The 26,666-nt window shown below is 37.3% G+C and overlaps 1 protein-coding gene across 4 annotated transcripts in view; it reads left to right on the plus strand.

Moving 5' to 3' along the window:
• Positions 1–26,666, plus strand: part of Strbp (spermatid perinuclear RNA binding protein) — a 126,406-nt gene that overhangs the window by 68,501 nt on the left and 31,239 nt on the right. For all 4 annotated transcript variants that reach the window (XR_260609.2, XR_001233576.1, XM_005382505.2 and 1 more), the window contains exons 4-10: positions 4,816–4,981; positions 9,309–9,453; positions 17,529–17,620; positions 18,156–18,251; positions 20,055–20,166; positions 20,775–20,872; positions 21,071–21,182. Coding sequence is in view for 2 of the 4 variants with exons in the window: in XM_005382505.2 (XP_005382562.1) it covers positions 4,816–4,981; positions 9,309–9,453; positions 17,529–17,620; positions 18,156–18,251; positions 20,055–20,166; positions 20,775–20,872; positions 21,071–21,182 (821 nt within the window). In the remaining 2 variants the exon portion in view is untranslated. The remainder of the gene's footprint in view (positions 1–4,815; positions 4,982–9,308; positions 9,454–17,528; positions 17,621–18,155; positions 18,252–20,054; positions 20,167–20,774; positions 20,873–21,070; positions 21,183–26,666) is intronic.

Below are 26,666 nucleotides of genomic sequence, written 5' to 3' on the forward strand. Positions count from 1 at the left end.
TTATCAAGAGTTGTTGTACAATACTTTGGTATCTTCAAAGTGGCTTCTAAAGAAAATAAATAGAGCTATACATGAGTGACCTATTGAATAATCATTAACTTTTCTCAATAGTTGTTGTAGGAAACACATAATAATAGACATGCATCCATTTACGAAATAGGATAGGAACAATACAAACATTACAGAGTTTATGGATAGATTAGTAGGAAAATATCAGCGGCTGCTGTAATCATGGTGGTATCTTCAAAGTGGTTTCTCAGGAAGACAGAGATACACAAGAAGGATCTAACAACTAGTTACAGCCTAAGGGTTGTCAAAAATCATACTTTTTACTTTATTTACAGGTAGTTTATACGTTGTGTCAGGAATCAGTTTAAAGGTTCTTGGAAGTGATTCAATTTTTCTCATATGTGATGGTTTAAAAAATATTTTTGGCTGGGCATAGTGGCGTGCACCTGTAATCCCAGCACTCAGGAGGCTGAGGCAGGACAATTGCCCCGAGTTTGAGGCCAGCCTGAATTACATAGTGAGACCTTGTCTCAAAAATATTAAAAAAAATTTTTAAAAAAGTTTTTGCCCAGCATGGAGTTCATGTTAACTAGTTGTAGTAGCCAGTGATTGAAAGTGGTATTCTTCAACAATGCCTGGTTCTCTATAGTCCATTTCCTATGTAAGTTAGTCAGGTGCTGTAGATTTTGATAATACCTTGGTATGTGTTTGTCAACTTTTAAACTTTTGAAATTGTAGTTATACGCATACATAAACCATGGTGTATAGAATTAGCTTTTTACCTTTACCTTTTATTTATTAATTTTTTTGATACTAGGGATTAAACCTAGGGCTTTTGCAGTGAGCTATATCCCTAGCTATTTTGTATTTTGAGACAGGATCTTACTAAATTGTCTAGTCTGGGCTGGAATTTGTAGTCCTACTTCATCTCTCTCAGAGTGATGGGATTACAGGTGTGTGCCACCATGCCTGGACTTTATATCATTTTTAAGTATATACTTCAGTGGAGTTTAGGACTTTTAAATATATCCTCTGATGTTTTTATTTTGTGTTGTCCCTTTTCAGGCTGATATACATTTAGATGGTATCATGTAGACTTTTGCTTAACTGGATGAAGTCTTTTTTTTTTTTTTTTTTTTTTTTTTGAGATAGTCTCACTATGTAGTTCAGCCTGGGCTTGAACTCAAGTGATCCTCCTGCTTCAGCCTTCCAGTTGCTGGGATTAGAAGTGTGCACTAGCACACCTGGCTACGATTCCGTTCTTGAAAGTCATGTCTGCCTCTGTTTTATACAAAATAAGAATAATCATTCTGTACTTATTAAGTTCCACCACTTGGGAAGAATTACAGACAAATGGTTAACTGGGGACCATTCCAGTAATGGAAAGACTATATAGAAACCAAGAGCCGGCTGGGCATTGTGGCACATGCCTATAACTCCAGCATTTGGAGGGATTACAAGCGAGGCAGGAGGATTGCTGTGAGTTTGAGGCCAGCCTAGTCTACATAGTGTGTTCAGGGCTTGTCAGAACTGCATAGCAAGACCCTGTCTCAAAAAAAAAAGTAGAGTTGTGTTTCAGCTAGACATAAATATGCTGCTGATGTGTGCTAAACACACAGATTGGTGAGGGCAAGTGTAGATTTATTAAGCACTTGGTAGTGAGTGCCAGACACTGTTAAACATCTGTTATCTATGCTCTTATTTTAATCTATTATTTTACTTTTTAAAAAAATGAGTTGGAAGTCAAATGTGTGGCAGTTTCCTATAGTTTGTATTATTAGGAATATTAGAACTATTCTTAATTTTAAATAGTTCATTGTATTTGGGTTGCTTACTTTACAATAACTGTCATATTCAGATTTATTATTAAAGTTCAGAACTGTTCAAATTAGGTTAAGTCTTAATTTCTCTGCTCAGTCATGCTGTCTTCTATGGCTGGGATAAAACCAAGTATACCATAATGGTGATTTAGAATTCAAAACTGGCTAAAGATAGCTATCATTGTCAGCTACTGTACCCAATTATTTTTCACATTATAACAAAATGACTAGTCTTTATTATTATTCTCTCTCTTCCTCTACCCTGTCTTATTAATGAAATTTCTGTTTCCATACTTGCTTATGAAAAAAATTGTCAGAATCATTAATAAACTTCCAAACTTTTTGAGCAGTTGAACTTGTTGAAGATCACTGAGTATGCATGGTGGACGCAGGATTCATGAAGTTCAAATCTGTCTGAATTTGGATCCAGTTGTCTTAGCATCTGTGCTTCAGTTTCCTTTGAATAAATTGTAAATGCACAGAGCAGTGAGAGATGGTATGCTGATTCCAGGAAACAGAAAAGACTTTATGAAAGTGGTAGCATTTGGAGTAGGCATAGAGAATAGATAGGGTTTTGGCAAGTTATGTAAGGGAAAAAAATATCTCAGCAAACATTCAGGGGTGAGAAGAGTATAGGAGATTTTTTTTTGTTTTTGTTTTTTGTTTTTTGTTTTTCTCCGGTACCGGGAACCGAACTCATGACCTTGCGCTTGCCAGGCAGGCGCTTTTGCCGCTGAGCTAAATCCCCAGCCCCGAGTATAGGAGATTTTTAAAAGAAATGATAGCTATTATTTATTGAGTTATTAATACATGTTGGGCTCAGTAAAGTTCATTGCTTACATTAAATTATACTCTCAGTACCACCTTCTAAGAAAAGGATCATTCTTTTACAAATAAGGAAGCAGGCTCTAAGAAGTCAAGTATTCCTAATTTGGTCAGTGTCTCGCAGTAAGTGACAGCACCAGTATTTAAACTAAGAAATCATTCTACCTTTTAATTTAGTTTCCACTATGCTAAGTGTCCAAGTATTCAGTGAGATGCCAAGGGAATAGTAGGTGGAGTGCCATCCATGTGGGGTCTTTGGAAGATTTTTCTTGTACGCTGTATATAGTAGGCCGAAGACGGCAGAGGTTGGTCCAAAAGGCCAATAAACACGGTATTATTGAGCTAGTCCTCTTGAGAGGTGAGAAGAACTTATTTTTTTCTGTCTTTTTGAGATGGGGTTTCACTATGCAGTTCAGGCTGACCTCAATCTCAAAGCAGTCCTCCTGCCTCAGCCTTCCAAATGCTGGGATTACAGGCATGAGCCACCACACCTGGCTGAGTGATAAGAAAATGAACAAACTAGTTTGAAGGCAATGCTTTGAGGGCAGTGATGGAGGAGGAATTTATGAAGTATTAGATTTGGAAGTAGGAGAGGACAGGGATGTACAGGATGAAAAATCAGGGTGAAAAATCAAAGGTGCCTGACTACATCAAATAGTTGCCTACACTTGGTTCACTTGCGTTAAAACACTTCCTTCTTTTTGTACTTGCACCACCTTTGTAGTTTTTCATTGACTTAGTGCTAAATGAATCTGTGAGGTGTGCCAGACACTGAAGCATTGGCTGGATTATTTATAATTTCCTGTCTAGTTCCCATTGCCACAATTTGTTTCTTGCCCTTCTGTATTTCATTCTCAACTCCACTGACTTGGCTGGCTGCTGATTCTTCGCTTTCCCCTGGAATGATCTTTTTTTCACCTAGCTAAATCAAGACTCCACTGAAGTCAAACTGTCAGATTGCCTTGCTTGACCTCTCTAATTTTAACCTTTCTTTTTCTCAACTTGGAAGTTACCATAACATTTTTGGTACTGGGAATTGAACTTGGGATCTTGCGATTGCCAGACAGGTGTTGTGCTGCTGAGCTATATCCCCAGCCCCTACCATTACATTTTAAAAACCTGAATTTTGTAGTCAAACCAATAAAGGATTGAGTCCTGGCTTTGCCATTTTACTCTGTGAACTTGAGCAGTTAACTTTGCTGAGGTTCACATTTTTTTTTTTCCAAATGCAGGCTGTGTGTGAGATTCTACGGCATCATGCAGTTTATTCTCAGGTGTTACTTCCTCTTCCCCCTGTAAGCAGGGTACCTAGTCTGTTAATGCTTTTGTTACTTAACCATAATGTAAACCTCAGGAGCAGAAGAAGAGACTGGCTGTCCTTTAAATGTTTTCTGTACTCAAACACTTTCTTGTTGAATGACTTAAGCTTAATTAGTATTTCCACTTGTGATTAAGAGAAATTAATAAGCTTGTAGAGTTAAAACTAAACATAGGTAAAAGTTTTTCTTCTGTACCATTTGTCATTTGAGATTGAGTATTTGTTCTTTTAGCTATTTCCTGGATTTGGAATGCAGATGTTGACAAGTTATCATTGATATGTTTTTTATTTCCTCAGCTGTTTGCTTTTATCATTTTTTTTATACATTTCAATTTCCCCATAAAGTTTTGTGAGTTCCTACAGTGATACAGCTAGGAGCTCATCCAGCCAGTAGTCATTTTGATTGCAGATAGTGAGCCAATAGGCACCTCCAAGGGTAGAATTCAGGTATCTTAGATTTCTATCCTCATGTTCTTTCTCAGTATATCATGGTGTTCATGTTTCTCATAAATTCTTTAATTACAAAAAAAGAAGTTTAAAAAGAACAATTGAAAAAAATGTTGAAGGGAACACAGTACTTTTTAGTTTCTGAAGCAATATATAGTAAAGAACTGAAAAACCTGAAAGTCTGAAACATGTTCTGTATTGATAAGATCTTTGGGGGAGATAGAAACTTTATGAATGTTACGTCTGACTTAATCCATAGATTTTTTTTTGACGTCTAAATTTACCTGTTCTTCCTTATCAGTTCATACAGATATCCAGGAAGTCAACAGATGATTTCAAGTTATGTATAGTCGGGCAATAGGTTATAGAAGTAATGACACAGACTTTTATTTTTAGGGACCAAGGTGGTCGGACATTGTGTGGTGTAATGAGGATTGGCCTGGTTGCAAAAGGCTTACTGATTAAGGATGATATGGACTTGGAACTGGTTTTAATGTGCAAAGACAAACCTACAGAGACCTTGTTAAATACAGTCAAAGATAATCTTCCTATTCAGATTCAGGTGAGTATAGTTTAACTACACCTCTAGGAGAATTTGTAAAAAGATGAAAATAAGAGGTGATCTTGATGAATTTAACAACAAGAATTGGTAATAAGGTAGGTACAAACAAAGGGAATGTCACAACTGTGGATCAGTGACTAATTCACCACATTTAAAGCACATTTGTGGTGGTTAGTACACAGGATATACTTATCAAATTAAGATGTTTATTAAGGTAGTCTTAAACTTTTCAGGTATATTTTGCTAAGTGTTCAGTTTTTTCCAGACTAGGACCCCTAGGATTATAAAATTCTTGGAAGGGTTGGTGGATGCAGAAAAGAACTGAGAGATCAAAAACAGCCTAGACAACTAAGAGACTTTTATAGGTGATGACTTTTAAAGTTGCAGACTCGGCTGATGTAACAGTCACCCTTCTGTTAATGGAAAGTCACTGTTCCTTTTCAAACTTTCTTCAATTCACATTGGGTGCATTTAGAATATTTTAACGTTGGTGTGGTTCCTGGAGCATGCTTCTGAAGGCCAGAGGCTCCCCAGGGCTGACAGCCTGCTAGTCACCTCGAGGCCTGTCGTGTTAGTCTACCCTAAGTGCCAGTTAACTACAACACCGACTGGAAGGTTGTAATCATCTTTCAGGTTCAGATGTGTGTTATTGGCAGTCTGATTAGATTACAGCTGTTTTGTGATTTCTTTTTTTTTTTTTTTTTTTATGTTTTGTGATTTCAACTCATGTCACATAAATAGATGTCCAAACTTTGAGTTGTTGAATGCTCCTGTTTCTTTTTACTTCTAAAGGAGTCTTTTTTTTTTCTTCAAATAATATGAGTACTAAATTTATTTCTGTGATACTGGTTACTGGATCATTTTCTTTTATAGTCACCAGTGTATACTTAAAATTCCCTGATACTTTTAACCTTACCCCCCGCCCCCTGCCTTATTAGTGGTACTGGGGATTGAACCTTGGACCTTAATGCTAAGCTACATCACCAGCCCCTTTTTAAGTTTTGAAACAGGTTCTTGCTAAGTTGCTAAAGCTGGTCTTAAACGTGTGATCTTCTTGCCTTATCCTGCAACTGTTAGGATTATACCGCATCCAGTTGATTTACTGTCCTTAACACTCAGGTTTGTATTACTTGTTGACCCATTCTCCTACATTCACTTCTGAGGCACTTATTGTTTTGTCTTAAATTTTAAAATACTGTACTCCAAGTGGCAAGAAATATGAAGAAATAGTGATCTTTCATGTTTCTTTCCTCCTCCTCTCCCTTCCCTTCCTCTTTCATTCATCCTTTTGTGATCCAGTGACTCCCCTGAGGAGTGACATGGAATGCAGTAATGCTTTGTAAAATGGGAGGCTCAACAATAGTGATTTGTGACTAAGTGCTTTTTAGTATAATGTTAGTAAAACTTTTCTTCCATTGTTTTTTGTATTTTTTTCTTTTAGTATTTAATCTTATTTCTGTATTTAGTGTAGTGAACATTATTTATAATATCTATAACAAAGTAATAATTCAAAAGTCAATATATTAGAGGTTCTTTAAAGCAGCTTACCCTTTTGTGTTCCCTTTTAGTGAGTCTTTTTTTCTTTTCTGAGATGAGGTTTCACTGTGCAGTTCAGGCTGGTCTTGAACTCACTTGTAGCTCAGGCTGGCCTCAAACTAGCAGTGATCCTTCTGCTTCAGCCTTAATGAGTCTTTTTTCTTAGAAGAGATCATATTTCTCATTCTCAGTTGTATCTGGATGGAAAAAAGGATTGAGAACCATCTCTCCAGCTTTGAATTCAATACATTGGGCCAGGCTTTGGTCTATACTTGGAGAGCTTTCTTTTTGTAGTTCACAACTGTGTGAACTCTACATTGTTCCTTTCCCAAGTGAGGGTCTTTTTTTTTTTTTCTGGACACCATAGTTTAAAAATATTCTTGTTGTCTATCAAGTATCCAAATGAGGACCCCAGAAGAGAGAATACATTGTGCAAACCACTTCAAATTAGAGGGGGAGCTGTTTAGGCTAGAGGGCCAGTAGAGTTCTTCAGTAATACATAATACACATTTTTGGTAAAGATACAGTGGTACCTAGGTTCATATGAACTTACCTGTTACGTGAGTCTGGGAAAGATGGCCACATTCATGTTTGTGCAAAAAACATGGCAGCAGTTGTGTTTGTCGTCTGACACACAGTTTGCAAACAAAAACAAAGTTTTGCCAAACTCTTCTAAAGAGTTCATGAATCAGTCTCATTGTACATTTTACTGAAAAATAGGGATGTTAATTGTCTACCTATCTTAGATTCAGTTATATGCATATACACACATCGCACATATGCCTTCACATGGACACACAAGCACACATTATTACTGACATTTTAGAACATTATTTTATGTGTGACTTCCACATATTCCCTTTGTCTTAGTTACTTTTCTCGTTGCTGAGACACGGCACCCAACACCCAGAGTTAAAGGTGGAAAGGTTTATTTCTGCTCACAGTTTGTAGAGGTTTCAGTCCACAGTCAGCTGGCTCAAAGCAGTGTGGCATCCAGACAAGCATCACAGCAGGAAAACAGTTCATGGTGGGCAGAAGGCAGGAAGGCAGCAAAGCAACAAAGTAGTGAGAAAGAAACAAATGACATACAGTGATAACAGCAGCCCTCTTTCTGTCTCTTATATTCTGTCAGAATACCTGCTGTTAGAGCGGGAGCACTCAAACCCAAGGTGGGGCACTCTTAATCCTAACGTTGCACCATGAATCAGTCCCAGTATCGCATCTTTAATTTCAGCATCACATACTCTAGATCCAGCCACCTCTCAAAAGCTCCACCTATGACCATATGAAGCTTTGGGGGGACATTTGGATACAAACCATAATACCCTTCCACTCTGTTTCCTTACTGTTTCTGTAGAGCAACAATCTCTGGTATGCTTTTATTTTATTATGGATTAAAAATCTTTTTCCTGAACATTTTCCATAGCAAAACTTCCAGTTATCGAAATGTCTTAATTAGTTGAAGTAAGTGCATATCTTTTCCCTCCATGATTCTAGGGTGGTGCACTTCTTTGAAGCAAAGGAGGCAGAGGATGACCTCAACCCGAAATCATTTAAAATTAGTCTAAAACTTACACTGTATTCATTACTTTAGCTATATCTTGATATGATATACATGAATAACTGAAAAATTTAGTTTGATTTATTCTCCAGTAGACATCTGCAATGATCTTTTATTGGTAAAATGAATGTGGATGATTTTCTGCTGTTTCATTATATTTTGGTTCTGGTTCTTCCATTCACTGTGTGGCCTTTCCCTTCTTTGGCTTCCTCTATTCAAAATTAGGATTATGCGTTTTCTCTTTTCCCACTTTTTGGGAAATGTTTAATGGTAAAACGCTGTTTTTGGCTGGGCATGGTCATGCACATCTGTAATCCCAGCACGTGGAAGGCTGAGGCAGGAGGATCACTGCAAGTTTGAAGCCGAGGCTACAACATGAGTTCAAGGCCAGCATGAACTGCATAGCAAAACCCTGTCTCAAAAAAAAAAAAAAAAAAAAACCCCAAAACTGTTTTTATGTAAATGTCTTTCTGTTCTTTTAATACACAGTGTTGAGTAAAGACTTAGTGTTTCCATTCAGCCTTGCTCTTTTTTGTCAGGTAATAAATACTAAATTCTGATACCAAGAAAGGCCCTGTGTGACTTACTATAACATTATATATTTAATGTATGATAAAACATTAAATATAACTTACATGATTGTGATGGGGTGATTAATTTGTGGAAGATTCCTTTTGTGTTTTAATGGTATGTTAAAAGAGGTAAAGTAAGTTTACTTGTGGCTGTCACAAAACTTGTCATGAAAGAAGTGTAGAACTTGTTTATGCTCACTTGTTTTGCTGGTATATATGCAGAGATCCCTTTTCATTTTTGCTCAGTTTGCTTTTGAAAGTTACATAAATCCTAAATTCATGAGTCCTTGGTAAGTAGGAAGTCCTTTTTAGGACCTCCTAGTTATTTATTATTTTACAGTAAACATTTCAAGAACAATAATTTACCATTTATCATATAGTGGTGGTGTTAACATTTTACTTTTAAATATGATGGTTTTAAATATTTATAATTGTTTGGGTGATTGACATTGTGATTGTTTTTTGAGGGATGGAAAAAGATTTGCTTATAAATGGGGAGGAGAGAGAAGTTAACTCTAAAGATCTAGTTATAGATTTTATTTCCTCTTTTGGCACAGTAATTCCAATAGTTAACAGCATTTGAAAAGTTAGCGAATACATTCACTTTTTGAGATTTTTCAATCTAATTGTATATTTTTGAAATTTTGGTGACTTTCAGAAACTCACAGAAGAGAAATACCAAGTGGAACAATGTGTAGATGAGGCATCTATTATAATTCGGAATACAAAAGAGCCCACGCTAACTTTGAAGGTGATACTTACTTCCCCTTTAATTAGGGACGAATTGGAGAAGAAGGATGGAGGTACACGTATATAGATACATATATATATGTATATAAATTTGGTTTGTTTTGTGCATATAAGACCTCTCTTTAAGTGCCATATTAACTGTGCTTTATGGGTTTACAGAATCACAATCTTCATTTGTTTTATGCCACCCATAGTCCTTTGAACAGCTTAGTTTTACATAATTAGTATATTAAATGTACTATTAGTATATTTTTCAAAAGTACATGATTTCAAAATACAAAATGTTAAAAACCTGTGCCTGTAATGTGGGTCTTAACTCTGCCAACTTGGTGTTCTGTTTTACTTTGTCTAGTATTGCTTTGGTATCTGTATCAACCAACTTATTCTAAGTATTTGGGTGTAATGATCAGATATTAGGATTAATCGTGGATCAAAACAATTATTTTCAAATCACTTACTTGCACATTGCATTTGTTTTGTTTTGTTTTGTTTTTTTTTTTTGGCACTGGGAATCAAACTCAGGGCCTCATGCTTGCCAGGCAGGTACTGTGCTGCTGAGCTATATCCCAGGCCTATTTATTTGACTTTTAATAACTATATTACCTTGTAAAACTTATGTTTTCCTTATCTACCTGTGTGTAGATTTTTTTTAATACTGTAAGGAATATGAATTGGGGGATTAATTTTTTCTGTGAAGTCTTCAGTAAATTTTTTGGGGTGTGTGACTTCATTAACATTTTGAATATGATACATGTGAGAATCATGTTTTAACTTTTTTCTGAAGTTAAAAAATAATTGTTATATGGTATTATCACCCTCACAAAAGCAGAGTGAGAAATGTGTTATTGGTAGTTTGGAGACATATTGTAGAGGTGTGGTGGGCTTCTTTCTCTGATCTTTTTATCTTGTCAAGTTAGTTTGTTGCTGCTTCTTAGTCCTGTCTCAGTAAACCTTGCCCTGTGATATTTTTCTTATGTCAGACTTTGACCAACTGGCCACTTTCTCATGACAATTAACAGGCACTGTGGCCTATCTGGGCCATTGGGAGATTCTCTGTTACTATTTTTCATCTCTTAAGTTCCAGCAAGTCCATTGCTGATTCTCATACCTGAAATACCACTGGTGTGGTAAGAAATATTGGTCAGTTTCATAGTTTAAGTGGGTGATATGGATAGAAAAAGGTACATATAAAGGAAGTTAGATTTTTAAATTTTTGGTAGACATTCATAGGATTCTTAAACTAAAAGTTATAGACATTATTTAAACATTATTTTGGAGGGTGAGTAAAATCAGTTGTACTATACCCAGTAGATACATTTATGGGTCATATTTTACTCCAAAGTGCATCCACCCTATAATTGAGCTTATGCCTATACTTCTTCACCTATTTGTAGCATCTGTGGTGCCCCTGAAGAATCAATCTCAAGTGGCTTAATTTTTTTTAACAGCAGAACTTTGATTTCTGATGTGTCAAGATAAATATTAATTCTGGTAAGCTGTATTCTGTTTGACCCTGTAGTATAAAACCAACCATTTTTTAAAGTAGAGTTATAATTATAGATATTAAATGTTGAGTATAAGGAGATGAGAAAAAGACTGAAATTGCCAAAACTTAGGTTAATTGTGTGTTTGCTTGAACCTGCTGGCACCCTTTCCATCACTTCTTTGAAGTTACTAAGAGAATATCAGGCTCCCTTTTCCCAGTAGTTTTGTGTACTTACATGAGATTTTTCCATAGCATTTAGTGACGCCCGTGAGCTTAGTCTGTTGCCTTAGAAACCTTAACTTCTGTTCAGAAAAGCTGAAAATGGGTTCTTAATGTATTGTACCCTTTGTGGAACATTATTTATTGTAAAATGGGATTTATAATAAAGTAGGAGAATTGTAGTATCTGCTTAAGAGGTTTCAGTTACTAAGAAGCCAAAGACGAGCTCTACGAGCTGATGTATTAGATCAGGTAAGATAAAGGAATCAGGTTAAACCTAATGTTTTACATATGTTACTTCCTCTCCTTTTGAATAGCAGAAAGATTTGCTTTGCCATTATCCTGAATATCCCAACCCTGTTGACTCACTTTGATCTTTTATAATTTACTCATTTTGGTTAACCTGGGCTTTGTCATAGACAACTTCTTGTTCTTTGTTACCAGTTTTATGTATGCCTGGGCAGCTTGGGAAATCCAGCATCAATGAGCATTTGAGATGCGGGCTACACAATTCAGTTTGCTTACATTAGGTACTCCTTATCCTTCAGTGCAGCTATTTGCAGATGCCTGGGATGACAGTACTGCAAGATTCATTCCGGGGAGTTCTAAGACTGAAAGGTGGACCCACTTTTTAATTTCTACTTACTTTCTTAAAATTTTAAAAATACCCATTGTAACTTTTTTCTTGGAGATTTTCCTATTGTATCTGCACTTCTTTTGACTCACCCTCAATTTGCTTCATGCATTTATATATTTCATGCATTTCTCTGCCTTCTTTTAATTTGCCACATTTGATAAAATCTAAATTTACGGAGTGCTGGGCTTGGTGGCTCATGACTGTAATCCCAGCACTTGGGAAGCTGATGCAGGAGTTTTGCTACTAGGTTTGAGGCCAGGCTGGGCTACATAGTTCAAGACCAGCATGAGCTGCAAAGTGAGACCTTGTCTCAACAGAAATAAAACAAAACAATATCTGAACAATGGAAAAAAGTACAGTTGAGAGCCAGCAGATTCAGGGAACTGAGGCAAGTTAGAGCATCAGATTTATCTTCTTAGTCTTATTTGGGCAGAAGTTAATCTAACCACTTATTTTAAACCACCATTTACATTCTAAATTGCCAGAGTACACTCTGAATATCTTTGATATTGTTCATGATTTCACAGGTAAAGTTCCTCCAGACTTCCTCTGCATTCTACCCCTTTTCTTGAAGGCCCTGAAGAGTAACCATTTCCCTATTAATATTTCATGTTTCTTTTTAAAGGAAGCATAGGAGAAAAAGTGTAGGCCATGGCGCATGGCAGCCTTGTGTTTGGTGCTTACTCCCTTAGTATTGCTGTGTGACCTTGGGAACTTGAAGTGCAGTTATTAAATATCTCAAAAAGTTGTTTGGAGTTTAAAGGAGAGAATTTATTTACGTACTGTGACTTACACTGTGTAGTTACTGGCACAAAGTACTTAGTAAATAGTGGCAGCCACTCAGCTTACTAAAGATTCGTGTGCAAACCCACCTGTTCATACCGCCTTGAGTTAGCAGTGAGAGTAATAGGTGCACAAGAGACCTGGACCTAAACATTGTTAAACTCGTAACCACCTACTGAAGTGTAACGTTGGATTAGCGTATAGTATTTTCTGCAGTGCTGATAATGAGCTGGCTTATTGTATAGCTAGTAATTAACTGAGGGCAGGTATCATTTTTCTGTTCTTATCCTTTATCTTTAGTGCCTGTGTATGATACCTAATTAATGCATAGGAGGTGATATTAAAAATACCACATATAAATCTGTGAAATGAATGTTTCACAGTCAGTATATTGGACTGTCCAATGTGCAAGAAAGATGGATTGACAGTGGGCAGCATCTCACAGCTCAAGCAATATGTATTGAAAGTCTGTCTCTGTTAAAGTATTTTATAACCTACTGTGTGATAAGCATTTCCCTTGTATATCACTTATTTAAAGCCCTCGTGACAGCCTTGTGAGGTAGATATTTCCCTTGTAACTGGGAAGTGTCACTCATGCCCAGTTCCTCTGACTTGAAGTCCAGTATCCAGTGCACTCTCTGAGGTTGTAACCTACACGAATGCTTTAGCTAATATAATCATTCTGAGTTTCACGAAGTCTCAGCTTCTTTTGGTGCTTGTATATTTGTTATGAGGGGTAATCATCTTTTTGTTGTATTTCTATGCAACTTAAAACCATGTGGATAGGGAAACTAGAGACTCTTCTGTCTTAGACTAAGGCAGACTTCTGTCCTTAGTACTGGGGTGAATTCAGGAGTGGAAAAGAAGCCCCTCAGAGTACCTTTTTGTGTATTGGTGCCTGTGTGAGCTTCCACTTACTCGTGGCAGAAGTTCCCTAGAATGTGTCCTATTACAGTCAGGGCATAGATTCTCACAGTCTGGAGATCATAACTGCATTATAATGATGCTATAGTCTTTATTTTCCTGCCTTCCACAGCAGCTAATCTTATCCTTTGGCTGTTATCTTTCCAGTGCTTGACTGTCACTGAAGGAAGTCACATTGAGTGACACTACTAGCATACGTTATGAGAACAAGTCACTTTCTGGTTCTGCTTTATTGCTGCATTTACCTGTCCACATTACTGTGTCCTGATATTTTACAAGGATAGTGACTTGGGGCATACTGTCCTCTTTCCAGAAATATTCAAAGAATCGAGAGAGAAGAGGCTGCCAGGATATCCTCAGGCTATCTAGAAAATTCTGTCAGCATGAACTCAATAAGTCAGGTTCATTCAGATTGTGGGCTGTCATGATGCCTCAGCTCAGGTATTTTACTTTTGAAGGGTCCAGATCCTAGGCACATAATTCCTATATAACATATTCCTGTTGGTTTTTTCCTGCCCTGTTTGCAGACTAGTGCTTTTGTTAGTGGAGCCAGGTAGTTAGTGTGCATGTGGGCACTGAGAGAAACTGACCATCATTTCCTGCAGTTTTGGTGTGATTTGGTCACTGATGTAACCTCTACACCAAATAATATGACTAGGTGTGATGGACTTCTTTCCAATGCTTCTGTGGTTCAGAATGTTGGGAGTATCTTTATGCTGTGATGCCAGATTACTGAACAATAATTTTTTTTTTTTTTAAAGATACAGGGTTCACTATGTAGTTAAGGCTGAACTTGAACTCACTATGTAGCCCAGGGTGGCCTTGAACTCGCAATGATCCTCCTGCCTCAGCCTCCTGAGTGCTGAGATCACAGGTGTATGCTACCACATCCCGCCTGAATAATACATTTTTTCTTAGGCAGGGTTTCACTATGTAGTTCAGGTTGGCCTTGAACTCACTTTGTAGCCCAAGGCTGGCCTTGAACTCACATCAGTCCTTCTGACTTAGCCTCCCAAGTGCCAAGATTACAGGCATGTGCCACCATGCCCAGCCAGTAGTAAACTTTTAAAAGCGGCTTTTCTTCTTTTTTTTGGTATTTTTGTCAACACTCCTCCCACTACTCCCATGCTATTTCTTATCTGTTTCACTGATCACTGTAGAAAAAAAGGAAAAAGCTTACTGTTCTGCTGTTTCTAATTAAGGACCCTGAGATAATCTTTTTATCAGAAAAGCTTTCTTCCCTACAAAATCGAAACACCTGTATTTATGTCCAGAAATATTAAACTTGAGGTTCTGTTACCAGAAGTAGCAGTGTTTTCCTAGAAGCAGTTTAGTGATTGCCTCATTAGTGAAGTGTTTTGTTTGTTTGTTTTGTCTTTTTGAGACAGGGTCTCGCTATGCACTTCAGGCTGGCCTTGAGCTCATTTTGTAGCCCAGGCTGGTCTCAAACTCGAAATGATCCTCCTGCCTCAGCTTCCCAAGTGCTGGGATTATAGGCATGTGCCACCACGCCTGGCTTAGTGAAGTTTTTTTAAATCAATGGATATATATTAAATATTGTATTGTTAATCACATAAAGGAAGTAGGAAGATTGGTCTTATAAGGAGCACTGTAGTATATGATTTAATATTATTTAATATAAAAACTGAAGATGAAATGAGTTACATCTCTTCTAGTGTTTGAAACATTTTGAATCTTTTGACTTTTTGACCATCAGAGCATGAAGAAACCTGGCCATTCTGATGCTGATGTAAAGGAAAATGGTTGCAGATCTTCTGTCCAATGCCTGTTCCTTTCATCTCTTTTTAGTAGAATCTATTGTCTCCAAATATTGAGTGTCTGTAGTAAGCTGATGTCTGTTTTTTTTATAAGACTTTGGGGTCATAATCTTGACTTTCAGATGAAAGAAGAGTTTCTCAAGTGTTTCTCAGTTGTTTCCCCATTTAAAAATGTCTGTGTCACATGAGAATAAGCTATTGTTTATAAGCCCTAACACTGGATGAAATACTAGAAAGAACACAGAGGATTTCGGCCTGGCTTGTCTTTTTCTATCCAAACTTCCTGTGCTTTACTTCCCTCTTCCTTTGTTTCTGTCTAAGATAGTAGAGTAAAACATAGCTTGCTTTACAATTTAAAAATTAGAGTCACACAAAGTATAATCGAGGTCTTATCCTTTCATTTGGATTATGTTATTTAGCAGCCAGTCAACCTTTGTCATATCTAACTTGTAAAAGATTCTAATCATTCAGTTACAGTAGTTGTTTCATTTGCTGTGTGAGCTTTACACGGATGCTTGTGTTGACCACAGTTAAACATTTTGACCAAGAACAATGAAGTGAGTTAGTTGTATATTTTGAATTAGATTTTTTTTTTTTTTTTTTTTTGGGTTTTTTTTCTCCGGTACCGGGAGCCGAACTCACGACCTTGTGCTTGCCAGGCAGGCGCTTTTGCCGCTCAGCTAAATCCCCAGCCCTAGTTGTATATTTTGTATCACTGTAAAGACACAATTGTTGAGCGTGGTGGTGCATATCTGTAATCCCAGCACTCGAGAGGCTGAGGCAGGAAGATTGCTGAGAGTTTGAGGCCAGCGTGGGTTACATAGTGAATTCAGGATCAGGAGCAACCTGAACTACGTAGTGAGATCCTGCCTCGCAAACAAAAAGAAAAAGACGAAGCTGAGCAAGTCCAGCAGCTAGATCATCTGTGAACACTTACAGTATATTTGTATATGTATAAATAAATACACATTAATAATTCTTCTTGAGGCTTCCCATTTTAGGAGTAAAGGGGGCAGGTAATGAAATGAGGGCCTGTGTTGTGACATGTTTGGCAGGGGAAACAGTGCAGGTATCTGCTGTAGAGTTTGCTTGGTCAGAAAAAAGTGTGTAACACTTCATCCTTTTTGAGTGTTGAAACCAGTAGAGAGAATCCACGATTCTTCCTTTAAAATAATTCATTTTTTCTGTTGGGCATTATACTTTCAGTTTTAGCTAATGGCATTTTATCAATGGGAATTAAACGGTTGAATTTGCAACAAGAGTCCCTGAAAATGATCTGTGGTCCCTTTAAAAGTACTTAGGTTGACTCACACAAATGTACTATTGAGCCTTGCTACTGTTTTTAGAATACTGGGAAGAAGTGTTGGTGGATTCTTTTACGTTTTAAGAGAGTTGATAGAACAGTAAATCTGACTTAATTGGGATGGATAAAGTATTATTCCCCAAATATTTGTATTATTTTAAATGATGCATCAAACTGTTGAAAAATTTTAAAAATCCAACCATTTTTTAGTAGTTTAGAGGAAATAAATTAGACTGTAGAAATTTGGATTTAGATCATGTGATATCAAGTACAGGTATTTTTCATTAAGCTGTCTTATGTTTTGAATTTTCAATTTTGCAGCCTTGGGTTATCTAAACCAACTTTAAAATATTGAGGGAAGTCAGACTATAGATACAGCTTTGAACTGCCTTTTAAAAGAAGATATGTGGCATAGTGAGACGCTGTCTCAAGACAAAAAAATTTAAAAAAAGATGTAAAACCTCAGATATATTTTTTGTTATGTTTATAGTTTTAATAGTTTGATTCAGAAAAGAAATGAGAGTATTTCTGTGTAACTCTTAGGTTTCCTTAAAAACTGATCAGTGATCAAAATTTCTTTTTTTTGTCAGTGATCAGAATTTCTTGTATTAAAAGAAGTTGTTATTGTTCCCAGATTTCCCTTCTTTGTACCCTGCCAAAGGCAAATCTGCTGTGTACTTGTTTTGTGCCTTATTATTTTTATACATACTTATTAATAAGACCCCAAATTGTAGGAAGCCATGGTTACTAATTTGTTTACTGGATGAATCCTTTTGTGTTCCATTGTACTTGTGCACAGATCCCACTCTCAGGACTCTTTATTTAAATAATTGCGCACATAATTTAATAAAGAACCTACAGAATCAAATCGTGAAATTTTCTGGGAGTCTTAGTTTACTCAGATACTACTGTTCTTTTTATTTTTTACTGTTTGATAATTTGACAGGAACCCCTTGGTCAAATTGTATCTGTCTTTCTTTACCCCATTTTACCATTAGAAAATGTTGCGATGAAAGATCCTCCGGACTTACTGGACAGGCAGAAATGCCTGAATGCCTTGGCGTCTCTCCGACATGCCAAATGGTTTCAGGTTGGCTCTTTGTTATTGTCTTACTGTTATTCTGTCCTTGTGTAGCCTTCATTTGGAACACCTGCCACTTACACTTACTGGTTTCTGTAGAGTATGTAAAATGGGGGTACTAGCTCATAGGGTTTTGGGGTAATAGAATGAATTTAGGTAAAGTATCTAGAATAGCTGCTATTATATAGTTAATTATATTTTGTTATCATATGATTCTTTTTAGCTTAATAGCAAAAATTTTAAGTGATGGCTTATAAAATACCAATAGAGGCAAGAAAAGCTGTAAGTTAAGAAAGGCAGTAGGTGGAATGGAGTTGCCATGATGCCACGAAAGGAATTTTAATATTATGCTCCTTGTACTTTAGCATCTGCTTTCCGGAACCATAGTTTACTACTTTTGATAACTTGTTTTTTTTTGGTTTGTTTGAAACTGATGAATGACTTGCTAATTAGTATTTATTTTAGAGAACTGATCCATGATCAGTGTGCTTAAAATGAAGAATGGATTTCAACAGGGATATTGGAATCATTTTGTTTGTTTTAGGCAAGGGCAAATGGATTAAAATCATGTGTTATTGTTCTTCGCATTCTACGTGATTTGTGCAACAGAGTCCCCACGTGGGCACCATTAAAAGGATGGGTAAGTACTTAAATATGATTAGAAGTTAAGTTTGAAGTTTTGAAGCTACAGCAGAGGAAATCCTTAGTAATGACATGGTACTATAAAATAACTATGCTCTGAGCTAGCTTAGTGTTTAGCTGTTTTTGCCCTGGAAAAAATACATCATTTTGATATGTGTTTCTTTTGTTATGTTTATAACTTGATCTGTTCTGTCTCATTCTATTCATGTTACAGATTCTGATTTTTTTTTTTTTTTCTGATGAAAAGGTTTTGTATCATCTAGTCGTAATTTTCTAATCGGGTGTGTTGGCATACACTTATAATCCCAGCACTCAGGATACTGAGGCAGTAGGATCTTCAGTTAGAGGCCAATTTGTACTACATCAAAAACTCTGCCTCAAAAAAACAAAACTGCCGGGCGTGGTGGGGTGTGCTTGTAATCCCAGCACTTGGGAGGCTGAGGTGAGGGGATTGCTGTGAGTTTGAGGCCATCTTGGGCTACAATGTGAGTTCAAGGCCAGCCTGAATTACTGTATACAGCGAGACCCAGTCTCAGAAAAACCAACAAAAGACAACAATACAGCATAACACAGCACATAAAGTAAATGTCTTCCTGCCCTCAACTTCATGCTGATTGTTAATTGCTCACTCATTTGTCAACTGCTGCCCATAAAAGCTTTTTGTGTGGCCCATTTTTCTTTAAGTACCTCTTTCTGTTACAGTGGAAATGACTTGAATGGCCTATATAAGGGTCTTATACCTTCTGTAGTTTTTTCTTCTAGGGGAGACATTCACAAATAAGTTCTCATTAGTAATTAAAGTCAAGCACACAATACACTTAAACCACTTAAGGACATAGTTTATGATATATATGGTAGCACTGACTAATTTAAAAATTATTATGCCTAACCCAATTAAGACTCTATCTTAAGAACTGTATAAAACAATGCAAATAAAGTCATGAAGGAAGAAAAAAAGCCATGAAAAATCATTTATAAATTAGAAATTAACAATTGTTACTTTGATAGAGTACTATCAATTTTTTAAATATAGAGACTTGGTCCTTTATTTATTCTAATTACAGTACTTGGCCAGGGATATAGCTCACCTGCACAACACCTGCCTGGCAAGCACAAGGTCCTGAGTTCAATTCCTGGTACCAAAAAAAAAAAAAAAAAAGAAAGCTAATTACAGTACTTGGGACAAGGTATCTAAAATGAAGTCTTATTCTTGTATTGAGATCATTATAGTTTGACTGTTTCCTTAATATGTTAAGTGGGATATGTGTGGGCTGAGTCCATATATTTGCTAGTTATTAGCTATTACTAACTTGTATGCAGGCTTGTTAAAGTTTCATTAAATGAATTAGATTACTGTCATTTTTTTGAGTGACTCAGGGAAACTAAAACCTAAAAATTTGTGTTAAAAAATATCTTCTGAGGATATCTCAGAAATGCTTGGTTTAGCCAGATGTGGCTGAGCATGCCTGTAATCCCAGGGAGACTGGGCAGGCGGAGGCAGGAGGATCACTGTGATTTCGAGGCCAGCCTGGGCTACATAGTGAGTTCCAGGTCAGCCTGAACTACATAGTGAGAACCTGTCTTTAAAAAAAAAAAAAAAAAAATCTTTGCTGAGAAACTCTTGGTTTAAAAACTGGGGTTAAAAAAAATTGATAATCATGGGGAAGAATTAAATGGGCCCTAAATGTTAAATTTACTCACTTTTTTGGCTTCCCCCTGTAGATAGAAATGTCAGCTCACATTTAACTGGACTCCTTTTAACACTTGTGCATGTACTAATTTGTAATTTAATATCTTCTAGCCACTAGAGCTTATATGTGAAAAGTCTATAGGTACTTGTAATAGACCTTTGGGCGCTGGGGAGGCCTTGAGACGAGTAATGGAGTGTTTGGCATCTGGAATACTACTTCCTGGTAAGGGTTTCACACTCTGGAGGCAGAAGAATCAGAAAAACCTCATTTTAGTTTAATTTGTCTAAATATATACTAAATTTGTCCTCTGCACAGGAAAATGATGTGTAAGAGTTACTTTGCTTGGAATTTTAGGAGCTAGAATGTTTGTATATTGGAAAAGTACAATAAAACTTTTTCAATAATTTGTGTTTTATATTTACTAACATAAAGGGTACTAATAAGATACTTTGTCTGCTATGAATTTGCTTTACTTAGAAGTCTGATTTTGAAAATGTAGATGTTTATTTAAAATGTGTGAAGTTCATTCTGTTTGCAGTCTGGTGTTGCTTGGAAAAAGTTAAATTTGGTCCTATTTTCCATTTATAATCCCTTTAAAAGTTTGGGATGATTCACCTGCTGTTTCTAAATTCTCAGAGTAAGGTCCAGTTTTGGTGTTAACGGTTAAGTACCAGTATATTCACAATGAGAGTGTCCCTAAATACTCCACTTAATTGAGCAGAATTTTTATTCAGTTTTCTTTTTTTCTCTCACTTTCTTTTATGTTAGTTTATTGAATTCAAAAATCAATTATAAATGATATTTGTGTTTTTCCTTTGCCTTTGCCAAAGGGGGTCCTGGTCTTCATGATCCTTGTGAGAGAGACCCGACAGATGCTCTGAGCTATATGACTGTCCAGCAAAAAGAAGACATCACCCACAGCGCACAGGTAGAGGACTACGCACATCCATGTGTGATGTCAGAGCTTTATTTTCTGAACTGTTCTATGTGAACACCTTTTTCTTGCATGCAGTTAGAGACTTTTGCTATCATAATAGCTGCATTTAATGGATGTCATTTTAGCTAGATAGAAGCGATTTATGAATGGGTATTGATACTTGATTGAATATAATGTTTTATCCCTTAGCATGCACTCAGACTATCAGCCTTTGGCCAGATTTATAAAGTGTTGGAGATGGACCCTCTTCCATCTAGTAAGCCCTTTCAGAAGTATTCCTGGTCAATTACTGATAAAGAAGGTGAGCATGAAAGTTTATTTATTTATTTATTAAGAAATAAAAGAAGGAAAACATTAACAAACAGACATCCATTTACAAAATAGCATAAGAACAATCCAAACAAAACAGTTACAGACAAAGTTGTAGGAAATTAACCATGGTTGTTGTGTTACTTATTGATATCTTCAAAGTGGTTTCTCAGGAAAACAAACAGAGACATACAAGATTGATCAAACAAGTAATCTTTTTTTTTTTTTTTTTTTTTTTTTTTTTTTTTTTTTTTTTTGGTTTTCTTTTGTTTTTCTCCGGTACCGGGAACCAAACTCACGATCTTGCGCTTGCCAGGCAGGCGCTTTGCCGCTGAGCTAAATCCCTAGCCCCCAAACAAGTAATCATTAATGTTCCTTTCTGTAGAGCAATAGAAGACAGTAGTACAACTATGTTAGCTATCCTGTATGTACATACTTTCCCCTTCTTTCTCTTCTCTTTTCCCTCACCCCAATTGCCCAGAAGTACAGAACGCTTCAAGAATTTGTGTGTCATCCTTGCTCAGGGGCCATGCTAATCTTCTGTATATCGTTCCAATTTTAGTATATGTGCTGCTGAAGAAGTGAGCACAAAAGTTTATTTTTTTTAAATTAGGGTTAAGGGTTGAGTTTTCAGTGATGGTCTTGTTAGAGCTTAAGGAGTTTATTCATTGTTTATCCAAGTCATCTGTAAGGAAAGTTGCTGCTTTTCTTGGCTCTGTCTCCATTGGTGACATCTCCTTGCTATCATTTGTTCTTATTAGTGATCAACTCATTTGGCTTTATTGGCCAGATTTTGTGGTTCCTACGTAGACTTAGGGACCACACTTTGAGAACCCCTAGTCTAAGGAGCTAAATCATAAACTAGGAGGTGACCCTGTTACTGATTAGTTTGATGATCTTTCTCATGTTTGAAAGTGTTAAGTAATGATAGAGAGAACAAAAATATAAAGGAGGAGGAGAAGAAGAAGAATGTGGGAAAATTCTGGACTGTCTTCCATTTGTACTGACTTGTTTGAACTCAGATTAGAGTTTCAGCAGAAAGAAGGTCAGTGTGACCTGGATTCCAAGCATAGCTCTACTGCTGGTGTTGAGGCCTTGAGCAATTAGTTCTTTTTTCTTGGTAGGGCTATTACCGACTTTCTTACTCTGTTCTCTCTTGTCAGGATTAAGTACCTGATTCAGTGCCTGGAAGAGAGTACACACTCAAATGTAAATCTTCTTACTCTCCTCACTGTGCCACAGCAAACATTTAACTTTTTCTCCTTCCTCCCGTGTTATATCAGATATTCCCCACTTAGGGTGCTGTCTCCTCCCACAATTGATTTTATTCTAATAATTCATAGTGGAGTAACCCAGTTCTTGTAGGCAACAGAATTCCAGTAGGTGTTAAGGTGTACTTAGGGAGTCTACAAGATCAAAACTGTTTCGTAATAATAGTGTAAGGCCTTTCTTTGCCTTTTGCACTTCTTCATGATTATACAGTTTACCAGAGACTATCATAGAGTCTTAGTTACTTTTCTCATTGCTGTGACAAAATACTCAACACCCATACTGAAAGAAGGAAGGTTTATTTGCCTCATAGTTGTAGAGGTTTCAGTCCACAGCTGGCTGCTTCCAAGGTAGAGTGGCGTGGCAGAGAGGCATCACAGAGGGGAAACAGTTCTTAGCAAAGCAGGGCAGGAAGAAGGCTGCAAAGCAACAGGCAGCAGCTGTAGCCACAGCAGAAGCAGCAGCAGCCCTTTTTATCCTTTATGTTCGTCCAGCCTACCTGCTTTTTGGGTGGGTAGCACTCTACCCAGGGTGGGCATTTCCATTATCCACACCCAGAACTATGCCAAACCAATCAGTGGACTAATTTATTAATCATACACCCTTAATCCTAGCATTGCACACCCTAGATCCAGCTACCTCTGAAAAACCCCATCTATAGCTGCATGAGGCTTTGAAGGGACATCTAAACACAAGGCATAGCACATAGGGCATGTGATGATATCAGTGCTGTGATGGCTAATGGAATGTATCCTTGTATATTGTTGGGTTTAACAGATTTTAATTTCTATTATGCTAAATATTGGTAGATATTACCTGCAAGGCAAAGCTCTCTGGATTCACAACAGTTTTTTGGGAGTATAAAGTGGTTCTGAGCTAGATCATTGTCTTATACTGTAAACTCTACAGAGGAAGGGATTCTCTAGATTCTTTCATATTATTGTTATAAAGCAGTACTCAGTAACGTGTAGGAAGAAAGCCATTTTCTTTTAGTGTATCTTCACTCATTGGCAATGAAATTTTTTTGGTTGTTTTGGTTTTTTTTGAGTCAGGGTCTCAAAATACAGTTCAGGCAGGTCTTGAACTTATTGTGTGTTTCAGGCTGGTGATCCTCCTGCCCAGCCTCCTGAGTGCCTGGCATTCACAGTGAAATTATTGAAAGGCATATACATGTCCTCATGACATCAAGCATTGTGAACTGAATAAACATTTCTAAAAAAAATGTGTATGTATATAAATTCTTGTTATTAGTAACAAAACTTTTATTCAATCACTGAATTCAATGTGGTTGAAGAATTTAGTGCTTTTTTCCTTCACTAGTTAGTAAAAGTACAGTATATCTGTTAAGTAATACTGGGTTTTTTGCTTTTTTTCTTTTATTGAATCATCCCCCCTGCATCTTTCTCTCTTCCTCTATTCCTCCCCTCCCTCCCCTCCTGCTTTGAGACAGGATCTCACTGTGAAGTTCAGACTGGCCTTCAACTCACAGTGCTCCTCTTCCCTCAGCCTCCCAAATGCTGGGATTCAGACATGTGCCACTATGCCCAGCTTCTTCTTTTTTTTTTTTTTTTCCAATTTTAAAGTTCTTTCTCAGGTGTTTGGGAAGCCCTGGTCTATCACCTTATGAGTAGAGCATAAAATAGAACCAGAGGGTCAGTGTTCTTATTCCGGCTCTGTCAGTTACTAGTTGTATCACCAAGCCAGTGATGGTGAGTCTTTTAGTATTCAGTGATAACAAATAGTCTGCGGCAGCATGGAGGTCATAGGTTTGCCACCACTGGTAGGCTGTCACTGTACTATTTTGTGCCTTAGGTATAAAATGATCTTTCATGCTTTCAGTACCTAGCTTCCTCACATTCACATTGAAACCTTTTCTTATAATTCTTGGCAGTTTTAATATTCATTCAGGTGATTTCCCTCCAAAACTGTGATGTCTCAATTTCTCTCTCACAATTTTCCTGTCTGCTTTACCTCATTTACCGATTCTATGGATGTTCCCTATACTTTGTCTTTAGCAATAACTATGATTGTACTTTTTCTATCATTGTATTTTAAGAATCTCACTTTTCTGGCTTCCTCCATTACCACTCCATCTGGTGCTCATCCCTTGAACTTGCGTTGACTTTACCCTTGCGTCCCTCATTCTCCTCATGGTCTTACTGCTGTCTGTGTCTTGCTTTTGTTTTCTGCCCATCACTGTGCTCACTCCTTGGCATATACTTTTGCTTTCTCGATCCTTTCTTTCTGACAATGTTTAAGATGCTTAAAATCCATCTCTACTTCCACATGTTTGGGGAAAAGCGATCCCTTTATGTCTGTGACACTAACCTCACAGGAACTATTTGTGTTTTCTGACAATTCTCCTGCATGTTTGAGAATTCTTCAGCTTTCCTACATAACTTCTCATATCTACTTCATACAGCCATCTCTGCCTCGTTTCTCATATGTTGGCTTTACTTGCTTCTGTTTTCTCAGATGAATAGAGATCTATAGATAACTGTGTGTGCTCTCACTGCTCTTGTCAGCCAGCCTGGCTGCATCACCTCACACTCTTTGCTTTCCTTCCCTCACCTTGGATGAGCCCTGTGCCTCTGTTGACCAGCTTTTGTACTAGTCCACTTTGTCACGTCCCTTCTTGCCCACCAGTGAACGCTATTCTGGCGGTTCTTTCCTCTTCCCCAGTGTCAGTTTCTCCCCCTCCACAGTCATTTTCATTGGCAGGAAACCTCCTGTAGTATGTTTCATCTGAGAGACAAAACCAAAGGGAGCTCTCCCTTCATATGTAGCTCTCCCAACAAAGTACCATATCTCAGGCCTGCTTTAGAGCAGTACTTTTATTTGATTGATTGATTGATTGATTGATTGATTGGTCTTTTTGAGACAGGGTCTCACTATGCAGTTCAGGCTGGCCTTGAGCTCGCTTTGTAGCCCAGGTGGGTCTCAAACTTGCAAAGATCCTCCTGCCTCAGCCTCCCCAGTGCTGGAATTACAGGCACATGTGCCACCACGCCCAGCTAGAGCAGTACTTTTAGAAAGAGTGACCTATTTCTTTTTTTCATTTCCCTTACTTTCTGTTCTCTTTGAATCTGCTCTAATCAGGCTTTTTTCTTGATCCTGTACTGAAATCTTGCTTGCGACCTTCCTGCTACCAGACTCAGTGATTTGTTTTTATTTCTCATCTTAGCAGCTTTTCACACAGATGACCAATTTTTCTTCCATATTTATTTGATTATGAGGTAAAGCATATAGAATAAATATAAGGTTAAAATATTTTTTAAAAAACATATAAACACCACCATGGCTAAGAGAAAAATACCAGCTCTTTAAGAGTCACGCATGTATCTTGCTTCATTACCTTCTTGCCATTTGAGCTACTATTCCTGACCTTTGGACAATTATGCCCTAGATTTATTTTATAGCTTTTGTATCTGTGTATGCTTTCTTAAATAATTTAGTTTGATTTTGCCCAGAACTTTCTAGAAATAGAACTGCAATGAGTTTAATATTTTTTGTGATTGGCTCCTTTCTATCCAGTTTTTTTGGACCTAGAGAGCCTCTTTGGAGGTTTTACCTGGGGAGTGCAGCTACTTGTATACCCTCATCCGAGGACATGGTCCTTCTTTGTCTGGGGCAGTCGTCCTCTTTGACCATTGAGCACACAGATTCAGGAGGGACACATATGGAGGCTTGAGGGAGGATGGAGACACCCACCTAGCCAGCCAGATCAGCCAAATCAACTGTGGCAATCAGTGGGGTGAAGGATGTTACAGCCAGATCACCCTCACATCCTGTCCAGGTTTTTTGGGACTAATTCGTGGTGCTGCTTTACTTTGTTGTTGTCCCCGGCCCCTTTTTTTTTTATGTAGTCCAGGCTGGCCTTGAATTCACTGTGTTACTGAGTGAGGCTGGCCTTGAATTCACAGTGATCCTCCTATCTCAGCTGCTCAGGTACTGAGATTATAGGTGTGCACCACCATGCCCAGCTTCCATTCTGCTTTTGAAGGGTATTTTAGTTTTGACAACCACCCACAGTGTTACTGTGAGAGGTGATTCTTAAAACTAATTAATTAATTAATTTTTGGAGATATTTCTCACGCGTAGTTCAGGCTGGCCTTGAACTTTGTGTAGCCTAGTCTGGCATCAAACTCATGATGATCCTTCTACCTCAGCCTCTTGAGTGCTGAGGATTATAGGCATGTGCCATCAC

Source organism: Chinchilla lanigera, unplaced genomic scaffold (assembly GCF_000276665.1).
Source record: "Chinchilla lanigera isolate Chin_1 unplaced genomic scaffold, ChiLan1.0 scaffold00018, whole genome shotgun sequence".
Lineage (NCBI taxonomy): Eukaryota > Metazoa > Chordata > Mammalia > Rodentia > Chinchillidae > Chinchilla > Chinchilla lanigera.